At 39.3% G+C, this 12,573-nt stretch overlaps 1 protein-coding gene across 1 annotated transcript in view; it reads right to left on the bottom strand.

The window, feature by feature from the left end:
- The window catches only part of AATF (apoptosis antagonizing transcription factor), a 111,282-nt gene that overhangs the window by 24,563 nt on the left and 74,146 nt on the right, over nucleotides 1–12,573 (bottom strand). Inside the window, exons 10-11 of the mRNA XM_018064167.1 lie at nucleotides 11,041–11,121; nucleotides 1,206–1,277 (exon numbers count right to left, since the gene is read on the bottom strand). Of these exons, the coding sequence (XP_017919656.1) occupies nucleotides 1,206–1,277; nucleotides 11,041–11,121 (153 nt within the window). The remainder of the gene's footprint in view (nucleotides 1–1,205; nucleotides 1,278–11,040; nucleotides 11,122–12,573) is intronic.

The raw sequence follows: 12,573 nt of genomic DNA, 5'->3' as shown, positions 1-12,573 counted from the left end.
AAATAGATATTACGTAGTCACTTAAATTTTTGAATAATTTTAATGATACTAAATGGTCAGAGTATGCAAAATATTTAAATAAAAAGATCACAAGAGTAGAATATAATTTTAATTACATAAAAAGAAAAACAAGAACATAAAGACTGAAAGGAAATACCCTCAGATGTTAAAAGTGGTAATGTCCTGTGCGTGTGTATGTGGTGCGTGTGTGTACACACTCGTCCTATCTCCACACACTGACAGAACCTAGAAACAATGATGCCTAGAATAATGAGCATCTCAGCGCCCAGAACTTGGTTTCTAAAAACCGTACTCCATTAAAAACAGTCAGCATTCCTTGGAGAAAGAGTGATTCCAGGACTGGAAATGGGAAAATGTGAGATGAGCCTAGAATACCTTGTTGTGGTGGAAAGTAAGAAGTACTCAAAGAATAAGTAGGGATATCTCAAAAAGATGAAACCAGCTTGAAGGGACTTCTATTAATCTGAGACAAACCAAAATAAATAACGACAACAACAGATTCTAACTAACTGAATAAAATAGGAAAGCATGAGTCCATATTGATATAAATGAATGTAAATAAGAGAAGAGATATGGCTAGATAAGTAATATTATAAAAATATTATGTTGTAGTAGAATGCCAACTAATAAATATAGAAGGAATGATTCTTTAAAAATGGATAATTCTTTAATTATCTCTAAATTATGAGTATACTTTTGCATACACATTTCCAGTTTGTAAAATGAGCATGTACTTTTTTGTAAAAAATGCTCAAAAAAACCCCAAAATTCTCAACAGTACTCTGAACAAACAAGACACAATGCACATCCCTAGAGCAAGCTCTACACCCATTTTTAAAAGGAGAACATATACATAAAATCCCAAACACATGGAGCAAGTGTGTGTGCACTGTCCCAGCCCATCTATCTAGAGAAGAGCTCAGATGTCCAAAGCAGGTGGCTAATGTTAAAAACAAAACAGCAAAAACAAAAACCCACCAGAGACAGCACTGAGATTTACAAAAATTTTGTTTTGGTTTTACAGTAACTATGGGAGTGAAGAGATGTTACAAGGACCCTTTCAGTGATGCCGATGACAAATGGTTAACTGATAAGAAGAAACGGAGAGGGCGACAGGCTTTAGCACAGGTCAATACTGGGCTTTCATGAAGCCATTTGAGACATATAATTAATCTATTACTCACCTGGCATCATCATTCATTGTGGTATGGTCAATAGGTGCCATGAAGCTCAGCAGCTTGCTAAGCACATGAAACCTAAATAAAGTAGGAAAACAACAGGCAGCAACATTAGTAACTATTAACCTAGAAAAGGAAACACATTCTATGAGGTAACAAACTCCACATGATCGCAAGAACATCCGGCTCCAGAGTGGAACAGGGAATAATTTCTAGGCATGTGCCACTCATAACCATAAAAACCCTATTCTCCTGTAACAGTGTTATAGGAGAAAGTCTGATAAGGGCACACTGTAAATGACAGTAGTTCTACACAACTCCATTATCTCATGGCCCAAAAAAGGGCACACATTTGTGCCCTGAAGCAATACACTAAGCCTTAAACATCACTCCAGACAAGAGGTGGTGAGGACCGGATTACCCCATTGTCCCCTTCTCTGCATATATCCTGATCATTTTTCAGTCGGGAGCAGAGGCAGTGGCGTACCATCCAAATGGAACACCTCATCACTCACTAGCACTGGTTCCCGGAGTCAGAAAAGGCTTCCGGAATCACCTTCATTCACCAGTTCCACCAGACCTTTCATTTCACCCTTCTTAAACTAAGGCCTACAACTGCTACGTAGAGTCTACTCCCTACATTTTCAGTCAAGGTGTTATAAAAATTGAAGTTGTGTCAGTTCCATCTCCCACCAGTAGAAAAAAAGAGGTATTTTTATACAAAGTGCTTTGAGATCCTCTGGTGAAGAAGGCTGAATAAATATTTGACCTTACACAGACCAAATTAGAGCTAAGAGAATTCAAAGAAGGTATCCCCTTCTATTTATAAAAGAAGAGGCTGCAGGACATGTCATATAAAATTCTAACCAAAAAAAAAAAAAAAAACCCTCTTCTTGGGCAAAATACTATCCACACAAAAATGATATAACATATGTGTAATGTTTCACCATTTAAAAAACATTTTTACCCACATCAAAGAATTTGATTCTCTACCACCAAATAGCCAAGCCTCCCAAATTTCAATCTTTAAAAAATGAATTTTAAAGACTAATAGTGATAAGATTTTTCCCATTACAAGAGTAATAGAAAAAAGCATAAATCCATTACAGAAAATTTGGAAAACCAACTAAGTACACAAAAAATATGCATACATATTGTTTCATCTACAGAAGGACTGTTATGAATATTTATAAATATTATTAATATTTTGGTTAATTATGTTCATTTTACATAGTAATCCACACAACACAATTTCCTATTCTTTTCTTTCACTTAGCATTGTATCTCCACAGCTGTATACAAAATTCCAGGAAGTAGTATAAATATATTTTCATATTTCTGAACAGTTGTATTGTTTCCAATTCTTCACTTCTTATAAGACGCAAAAACAAAATCTCTGTTCATCATACTTCCTTTATGCCCATTACCTCCTAATTATAAAAAGTAATATATAATTACAAATTCAGAAATACAGAAAGAACTGACAAGTCCCCTGTAATCTCTAGAAATAATCAGTTAATTAAGTTTGCCTATAGCAGTCTCCATATATAAGACAAATATAAACTTAATATATTTTCACATGCTCATGCACCATGCGTTTTTCCACTATGTCATACTGTATTCTTTTTAATAGTTCCAGAATATTCTGTTGCATCAATATATTGTAATTTACTAAATCTCCTATTGATAAGCATTTATACAGTCTTCCCCCTTATACTTCCCTGGTGGCTCAGATGGTTAAGCGTCTATCTACAACGTGCGAGACCCGGGTTCGATCCCTGGGTTGGGAAGATCCCCTGGAGAAGGAAATGGCAATCTACTCCAGTACTAATGCCTGGAAAATCCCACTGACAGAGGAGCCTGGTAGGCTACAGTCCATGGGGTCACAAAGAGTTGGACATGACTGAGCGACTTCACCCCCTTAAAAAAGCATTATAAACAGTGCTAAAGTGAAGATTCTTTTCTTTATTTTATTGAAGCATAATTGATTTACGAAGTTTTGCTAATTTCTGCTGTATAACAAAGTGATTCAGTGTGTGTGTGTGTATATATATATATATACATGTGTGTGTATTTAACTTATATGCAGAGTACATCATGCGAAATGCCTGGATGAAGCACAAGATGGAATCAAGATTGCTGAGAGAAATATCAATAACTTAAGATATGCAGATGACACCACCCTTATGGCAGAAAGCGAAGAGTAACTCAGAGCCTCCTCATGAAGGTGAAAGAGGAGAGTGAAAAAGCTGGCTTAAAACTCCACATTCAAAAATGAGCATCACGGCATCCTGACCCATTACTTCATGGCAAATAGATGGGCAAACAATGGAAACAGTAACAGACTTTATTTTCTTCGGCTCCATAATCACTGCTGATGGTGACTGTAGCCATGAGATTAAAAGATGCTTGCTTCTTGAAAGAAAAGCTACTACCAACCTAGTCAGCATATTAAAAAGCAGAGACATTACTTTGCCGACAAAGGTCCGTCAAGTCAAAGCTATAGCTTTTGCAGTAATCATGTATGGATATGAGAGTTGGACCATACAGAAAGCTGAGCGCCAAAGAATTGATGTTTTTGAACTCTGGTGCTGGAAAAGACTCTTGAGAGTCCTTGGACTGCAAGGAGATCAGATCAAACTAAAGGAAATCAGTCCTGAATATTCATTGGAAGGACTGATGCCAAGGGTGGGGCTCCAATTTTTTGGCCACCTGATGTGAAGAACTGGCTCACTGAAAAAGACCTGATGCTGGGAAAGATTGAAAGCAGGAGAAGGGGATGACAGAGCATGAGATGGTTGGATGGCATCACTGACTGGATGGACATGAGTCTGAGCAAGCTACCAGAGTTGGTAATGGGTAGTGAAGCCTGGCATGCTGCAGTCCATGGGGTCACCAAGAGTTGGACATGACTGAGTGACTGAACTGAACTGATAGATATACACACACACAGCTATACACACACATTTTTTTTTTCATATACTTTTCCATAATGGTTTATCACAGGGTATTGAATACAGTTCCCTGTGGTATACAGTAGGATCTTGTTGCTTATCCATTCTAGGTTGCCATGCCCTCCTCCAGGGGACCTTCCCAAACCAGGGATCGAACCCACATCTCCCACATTGTAGGCAGATTCTTTACCATCTGAGCCACCAGGGAAGCCCTTTAATGTCTTTTAGGCTTCACCAAACTTCAGTTTTCATCTGAAAAAATGAAAACTATTTTTGGCTATGTCCAAAGACAGGTTTAATTCACTGTCTAGACAAAGACTATGAACTATACCCAATAGTTGCGTTGTCTGATCCAGGAGTCATTGGCCACAGGTGGCTTACTGAACACTGGAAATGTGCACCAGATTTTGAAAATTTCAGATGGAAAAAATGTAAAATATATCACGAATAATTTTAAAACAATAAATTGTTAAAATACTATAAGCTAGATATTGGGCTAAATGAAATGTATTATTACTTAAGTACACTTATTTCTTTTTCCCCCTTTTTAATTGCAGCTACTAGAACATTTAAAATTATACATGTAACTGAGGAACCTATTTGCAGGGCAGGAGTAAGAGTCCAGACTTAAGAGAATGGGCTCGTGGACACAACCAGGGAAGGAGAGGGTGGGACAGACTGAGAGAGCAGCCCTGAAACATACCTATCACAAGGTGTGAGAGAGACAGCCAGGCAAAGCCCCTGTATAACAGAGGAGTTCAGCCTGTGGGTCTGCGATGACCTGGGGGGGGCGGGGCGGGAAGGGGTATTACAATCATGGTTATGCTGATAGCTGATTCATCCTATACACGGAAGAAACCAACACAACACTGCAAAGCAATTACCTTCCAATTAAAAGAAAATTTAAAAAATTACACACGTAAAGGTACTTTTTATTGGATGGCACTGCTCTGTGGAATACCTTTATACTTTAATACAATATATTCAATAACTAGTAACTGCATGGTGAAGGACAGGCTTTTAAGTAGTAATCAGATTAAAGATGATTTAATACAATGCATTTTTACCTCATCTCAGTGCTGAGGATGGATGTATGTTTTAGTATTAAAATTACCAACCATATTAAGAAGGAATAAATATAATTTTGTTGCAGAAGAACACACAAACACAAAACACAGTATGACATTTCATTATTAAAGGCCTGAGACTTTAATTCATTTACATTAAGATTCTGCTTAAATCAGGATCAAATCCACTTACAGATAATGCTGAGTAAAATACTGGGAATTAATAATCATAATTATTTCCAAAACCCAGCATATTTCCTTTTTTTTGATGTTATTTTCTAGCATCCAACTAGCAAACTGCTAACAACCAATCTGACCAGGGTGATGCCACTGACCTGCTATCATTGAAATTAATGTTTCCACAAGGCCATGTTCACCTTTGCTATGGTATTTCTTTTTTTTCCAACCCTACCACAAACATACCACCCTTATGGCAGAAAGTGAAGAGGAACTAAAAAGCCTCTTGATGAAACTGAAAGAAGAGAGTGAAAAAGTTGGCTTAAAGCTCAACATTCAGAAAACGAAGATCATGGCATCCAGTCCCATCACTTCATGGAAAATAGATGGGGAAAGAGTGTCAGACTTCATTTTAGGGGGCTCCAAAATCACTGCAGATGGTGACTGCAGCCATGAAATTAAAAGACGCTTACTCTTTGGAAGAAAAGTCATGACCAACCTAGAGAGCATATTCAAAAGCAGGGACATTACTTTGCCGACTGCTGCTGCTGCTGCTAAGTCGCTTCAGTCGTGTCCGACTCTGTGCAACCCCATAGACGGCAGCCCACCAGTCTCCACCATCCCTGGGATTCTCCAGGCAAGAACAATGGAAGTGGGTTTCCATTTCCTTTTCCAATGCATGAAAGTGAAAAGTGAAAGTGAAGTTGCTCAGTCGTGCCCGACTCTTCGCGACCCCATGGACTGCAGCCCACCAGGCTCCTCCATCCATGGGATTTTTCAGGCAAGAGTACTGGAGTGGGGTGCCATTGCCTTCTCCGACTTTGCTGACTAAGGTCTGTCTAATCAAGGCTATGGTTTTTCCTGTGGTCATGTATGGATTCGAGAGTTGGACTGTGAAGAAGACTGAGTGCCGAAGAATTGATGCTTTTGAACTGTGGTGTTGGAGAAGACTCTTGAGAGTCCCTTGGACTGCAAGGAGGTCCAACCAATCCATCCTAAAGGAGATCAGTCCTGAGTGTTCATTGGAAGGACTGATGCTGAGGCAGAAACTCCAATACTTTGGCCATCTCAAGCAAAGAGCTGACTCATTGGAAAAGACCCTGATACTGGGAGGGACTGGGGGCAGGAGGAGAAGGGGACAAAAGGATGAGATGGCTGCATGGCATCACCGACTCAATGGACATGAGTTTGAGTGAACTCCGGGAGTTGGTGATGGACAGGGAGGCCTGGTGTGCTGTGATTCATGGGGTCACAAAGAGTCGGACACGACTGAGCGTCTGTACTGAACCACAAACAAAGAGCAAAGCCTGCCCATGGTGGAACCCAGTACCAGTGACGACAGCTGGCACACCACCAGCTCTTCTGGAGGTCTAATTTAAAGTAAGTTATTTACGACATGTATTCTCATCTATCCTGGAGAAGGAAATGGCAACCCACTCCAGTAATCTTGCCTGGAGAATCCCATGGACAGAGGAGCCTCACAGGCTACAGTCCATGGGGCTGCAAGAGTCTTGGACACGACTGAGCAACTAAACCTATTCTCATCTAGCCTAGGCCCTTTGTTAAAACCTTCACAGCAGAGTTCTAATGTAGCCTAGATATCATGTCGGTGTCTCCTAAGTCCTAGCCACAGAAACAACTCAAGAGCCACAGGTTAGAAGTGGACTCTGGAATCAGACCAATTAGCTTAAATCTACGTTCATGATTACTAGCTCTGTAACAGTGGGTGAGTCACTTATCTGAAGTACTTTCCATGAGTTAGCTAATTTCAATCTGCATGACAGTCCTATGGAATGTGCCTTCTATTATCATACTGGCTTGACAGATGAGGAAACTGAAGCACAGAGAGATGTTAAGTGACTTGCCCAAGGGGTCTCAAGGCCAGTCAGTGCAAGAGCCAGATTTCAAACCTGAACATTTTAGCATCGGAGGATGTGTCTTTTCCACTTCTGCATGTAAACTGCTCTGCAGTGCCCGACAGTTTTATAAATGTTAGTTGTCGTTATTGCTATATATGAACATCACTGATTCTGACCACATCCCACACAGTCATGGTCACAAAGAGAGCCTCGATGAATACAGGTGATGGAACTGCAACACAGTTCAAAGCACATGACCTTATTTATTACTTTCCCTCTTACTTCTTGTGCTGTGCTATAATTGCAGACTTACGAGAAAGTTACCGAAGTAGTGCAGAGTTCATGTACACCTTCACCTAGCTTCCTCGAATGCTATTAGGAAATTAACACCTGTACAGTCCATTACCTAAACCACAGGCCTTATTCAGTGTCAACCATTTTTTGTCCCACTGTCCTCTGCCTTTCCAGGGTCCGATCTAAGGCCCCAAAGTGCAGCTAGCTGTGACGCACTGCTCCAATCTCTGACAGGTGCTCAGGCTTCCTTGTTTCTCAATGACTTGCTACAGTCCACAGAATAAAGTCCAAATGTCGAGCATGACCACGATTTAGCACCCACTTATTCACACAGTCTCACCTCCTGTTATTCCCTCATATTTACCTCAAGTCTGCCAAAACAAATGAACTTTGGTTCCCAAAACAGACGGGGATATTCTCAAGCCTGTGTTTGGCAAATATTATTCTTTTTGGCCTTTCCATAGGCTAACTCTTCCTGGTCTGCTCAGTGTCAAGTGTGAATGCTGCATCTCACAGAAAGTCTTTCTTGATAAGCGGGTTAATTTTACTGTCACGATCATCCAAAAACATGTCTGAGAGGCACTAGAGTAGGCAATGAGGTTGGAATTAACTTGGAAAAAATCAGCACAATTCTTGCCCTCAAGGGACACACAATTATAGATATTTGCCCTAGCAGCTTTAAAACTCACAAAAATACAGTAATGTAGAAAAAACATCTTTTGCTCTTTTCAATTCTTTTGAAGAGCATATATTTGCAACAGCAATGCCAATAGGTAAACACAAGAGAAATCAAAGACTCTAACACTTTCAAATGTTTATTATGTACTAGACATATACACATTATTTGAATCCTCGAATCAAATCCATCCCTCAAACCAAATCAGGCTTCCTTGGTGGCTCAGACAGTAAGTAAAGAGCCTGCAATGTGGGAAACCCAGGTTTGATCCCTGGATCAGGACGATCCCCTGGAGAAGGGCATGGCGACCCACTTCAGTATTCTTGTCTGGAGAACTCCATGGACAGAGGAGCCTGGAGAGCTAGAGTCCATGGGATCACAGAGAGTTGGACACGACTGACTCTCTCTCACACACATACACACACAGGGATTAGTATTTCAACTTATTAAATGAGTAAAGTGAGGCTCAGAGAATAAAGAGCAACCAACATCATACAGCCAGACAAAGCCAGTCTCCTGACTGAAATCCTGGGCTCCTCCCTCGAGAGAACATTTAAAGCCTCACAGAGCTATTAATTAATTAACTAGAAGTATAGTTGATCTACAACATTGTATTACTTCCAGATATACAACACTGTGATTCAATATTTTTATAGATTATACTCCATTTAAAGCGATTATAAAATAATGGCTATATTTCCCTGTGCCGTTCAATTTATCCTTGCTGCCATTTTATTTTGTACACAGCAGTCTGCCTTTTAATCCCCATATCCCCATCTCACCCCTCCTTCTCTCCGCTGGTAGCCACTAATTTCTTCTCTCTGTGAGCCTGTTTCTGTTTTGTCGTGTACATTCGTTTTATTTCTTAGATTCCACATGAAAGTGATAACATACATAGAGTGTATGTCTTCTTCAAAGTTCCAATTTTAAAAGTGCACTATTGGAGAAAAGTCTAATCTCAAAATTAAAGAACAGGTATTTATTCAGCCCGATCAATTATAAAGTACTAGTAGTAACATTCTTCTTTAAATCCTATCAGGGATGGGGGTACAGAAGAGACAGGTGCCAATGAGGCACACAGGTGAGTGAGCAAGTAAACGAACATCCCAGTAGGAGACTGATGCAGTCTTGGGATAACAGCAGTAACAATAATAGGAATAATGGCAAAAACACACACAGTGCTTGCTATGTCCCCGTTGTGGTACTGTGTTAGTCGCTCAGTCGTATCCAACTCTGTGTGGCCCCATGGACTGCAGCCCGCCAGGCTCCACTGTCTATGGGATTCTCCAACAAGAACACTGGAGTGGGCTGCCCTGCCCTTCCCCATGCTGTGTTCCTGGTGCTAGTCTAAAAGCGGTACGTACATGTACTCGTTTAATCCCTGTAGCAACCCTACAAGTCTGGTACTATTATCAACCCCATTCTACAGATGAAGAAACTAGAACAGAGAGTTTAAGGGTCTTGCTCAGAGTAACTACTAATTGGTGTCAAAGGTGGGATTCAGACTTAGGGAGTCTGGCTCTTGAGTCCATGCTCTTAACTGGTAGGTAGATTGATAACAAACTTGGGAGAAGCAGAAAGGTTTGGAAACTTCGGCATATAAAAAAGGTTAAACAAATTGTAACAATTTAACCTGAGATTTAAGAAAAGTGACTTTCAGTCAAAAGATAATGAAAAGCTGCTTTGCACTTCTTCAAACTTAAAGAAAAATAAGCATTTCCTGATGAGTTCTGTTAAATACTAAAACAGGTTAATTAAAGTAGTGGAATCTGCTTCTCTGAAGATACTTAAAAATGAGATAGATCCACATTTGTCCAGAAATAATTTTAATGACAGGCAGGCTCTAACAAAAATGTGGGATTAGCTATCTGCCTAAAACTGGCCTAACACAATGAGTTTAAGATTTTTTTTTCAATGTGCACTTGAATTACAAGTAGTTTCTTGACACTGAGGCCTTGTGTGAGTGATATTATGTAATATATAAAAATAGTTACAAGGAATCTCAGTCTGAAAGCACAGCAATGTCTACTCTGGTTCCTTCTTTGTTCCCATTCTTTTTAAGACTTTCAAGGGCTCACAGGTTTGAGGGCTCTCCTCCACTCAGATATGTTTCTGTATTCTCATAAAAGTTCTACTCCTCATCTCATTTAAGCACAGTGTTAACAATCTCTGGAAGCCTTCATTTTTTATCTTTTTAGCATACTAGGTACATGTATGGCATCATGAAAATGGACCAATATAATTCTGCTTAAATAAGACTCCAAAGTACAATTTTTACATTGTAATAGGAAATCATTTTTCAAAACTAAAGTGAAAGTGAAGTCGCTCAGTCATGTCCAACTCTTTGCGACCCCACAGACTGTAGCCTACCAGGCTCCTTTGTCCATGGGATTTTCCAGGCGATAGTACTGGAGTGGATTGCCATTTCCTTCTCTAGGGGATCTTCCCAACCCAGGGCTCGAACCCGGGTCTCCCGCATTGTAGACAGATGCTTTATCATCTGAGCCACCAGGGAAGTCCTTTCAAAACTAAGGCAATTTCAATTCTCTTGTCTTCTTTTTCGATTATGTCTCTTTCAGGGAAATACAAATATTATTCAACCTATTCATTCACAGCAGTAGCACAAAAAGTAACTAACACTTTCCATTTCAGAGTAAGAAAAAGTGAATCTCAAAGAAGTCTCAAATATTGCTCTAGTGATTTTTCTGCTCCTTAAAAACAGAATCATAAGAATAGAAAAAAAAGTCATAGCCAACATTCAAAAGAAGAAGTAACAACACACAATGTTAACATTTGTTCTAAAAAGTAACTCACCGAAGTTTCCTTCCTTTGCTGGCTTTTCTATCTACTTTCTTGTGGATTTTGCTTCGTAGCTTCTGGATTGCAAGCCATTGCCTGGGAAATTCACAAGTGATGTTATGCATCATCAATAGAAATAGTTACACGTGTTGACAAATCAGAATTTTTCTCACTAACAACACTGCATAAGGAAATCATTCAATGTACACCAAGCTCCTCAAGACAGACTGGGGCCAAGCGACTAATCGATTGAAGAGGATTTGTGCAATGGTAAAAAAAAAAAATGGCAGCTGGGAAATTCTCCAGCAGATTTGGTGAACAATGCTCCTTAGTATGTGGAGTTACTGTGCCAAGCGCTAAATCTACCAGTCTGCAGGGAAACCCATCAAACTGAGTGTAGCTGCTTGGGTTTGCTGTTGATGTTTAGTTGCACAGCCCATTCTATGACTAATATTGCACCTGCTGTTTGGTTTGAACATGCGAATTCTTTAAATCTAATTTTCCCATTGTCAATACTCAGCTGCTTTTCCTTGTGCTTTCCATTTTTTCTAAGTGTTAAGAATTATCTGCTATTGATACTAGTTTTATAATCATTTTATTTAATTTTCATTTCAGCCACATTATTTCAGAATGTGTTGCTGAAAGGTAAAGGGCTTTCCCCTCCCCCTCCAAAATAATCTCGATACCAGGAGCCCCCAAATAATCTCAATACCACTATCACACCGAAAAAAAGTTAACTACCAAATATTCAGTCAGTCTTTGAATTTTCCAGATTGTCTCAATTTTACAGTTAGTTTGTTTGAATCAGGATCCAAACAAGAGTTATATATTCAGCAAGTCATTTTAAATTAAAAGAAATTCATTTTTCAAATAAAGGATACTGGGCTAAGAAAATCTTCATAAATTGCTTATATGAACAAAATGTGGGGGGGAAACGGAGAAACAGCAGCAGTTGGTCATCTTACCTGACTCAAATGAAAGTTCAACATCAAAAAAAAAAAATCTAGGGAAATCCAATTACTGTAATCTTAATATAATCTTAATTACCATAATCTATTTTATTGTAAAGTCAGATAGATGTACAATATAATCACCACTTAAATGCAATTTGCTCGATCACATTAAATTTATAGTGAACAGCTCTCTAGAGCATTCCAGTGATATATAAAATATTAACATCCTATCCTAAAATTCAAAGGTTTTACTCACATAAAATTATTCCATCAGCACAAATTTTTCCTTGTGATCTCTCAGAATGCTGCTCTTCCCCAGAATCCCATTCTGACACCTGCAGCTTTGGTTTCCATTTATGCTCTTGCATGTTACGGCTCATGGCTATTTAAATGTACACTATTCATTAGGCAGCACTTTAAATGTCCTTTTTGTTTTCCAACCACAGGATGAAGCATATGCACAGGGGTCTTCCTTCACTGTGTTCCATCCTACCCTGACATCTAGGCAATGCTGCCGAGTTCTACATCTAATTGTGCGGCAGCTTTCACTGAAGGGGCAGAGGTCTAAATGAGAGCAGACTCACAGACCGAGAAA

Source organism: Capra hircus, chromosome 19, assembly GCF_001704415.2.
Source record: "Capra hircus breed San Clemente chromosome 19, ASM170441v1, whole genome shotgun sequence".
Lineage (NCBI taxonomy): Eukaryota > Metazoa > Chordata > Mammalia > Artiodactyla > Bovidae > Capra > Capra hircus.
This window is presented reverse-complemented; position numbering and strand designations above follow the sequence as displayed.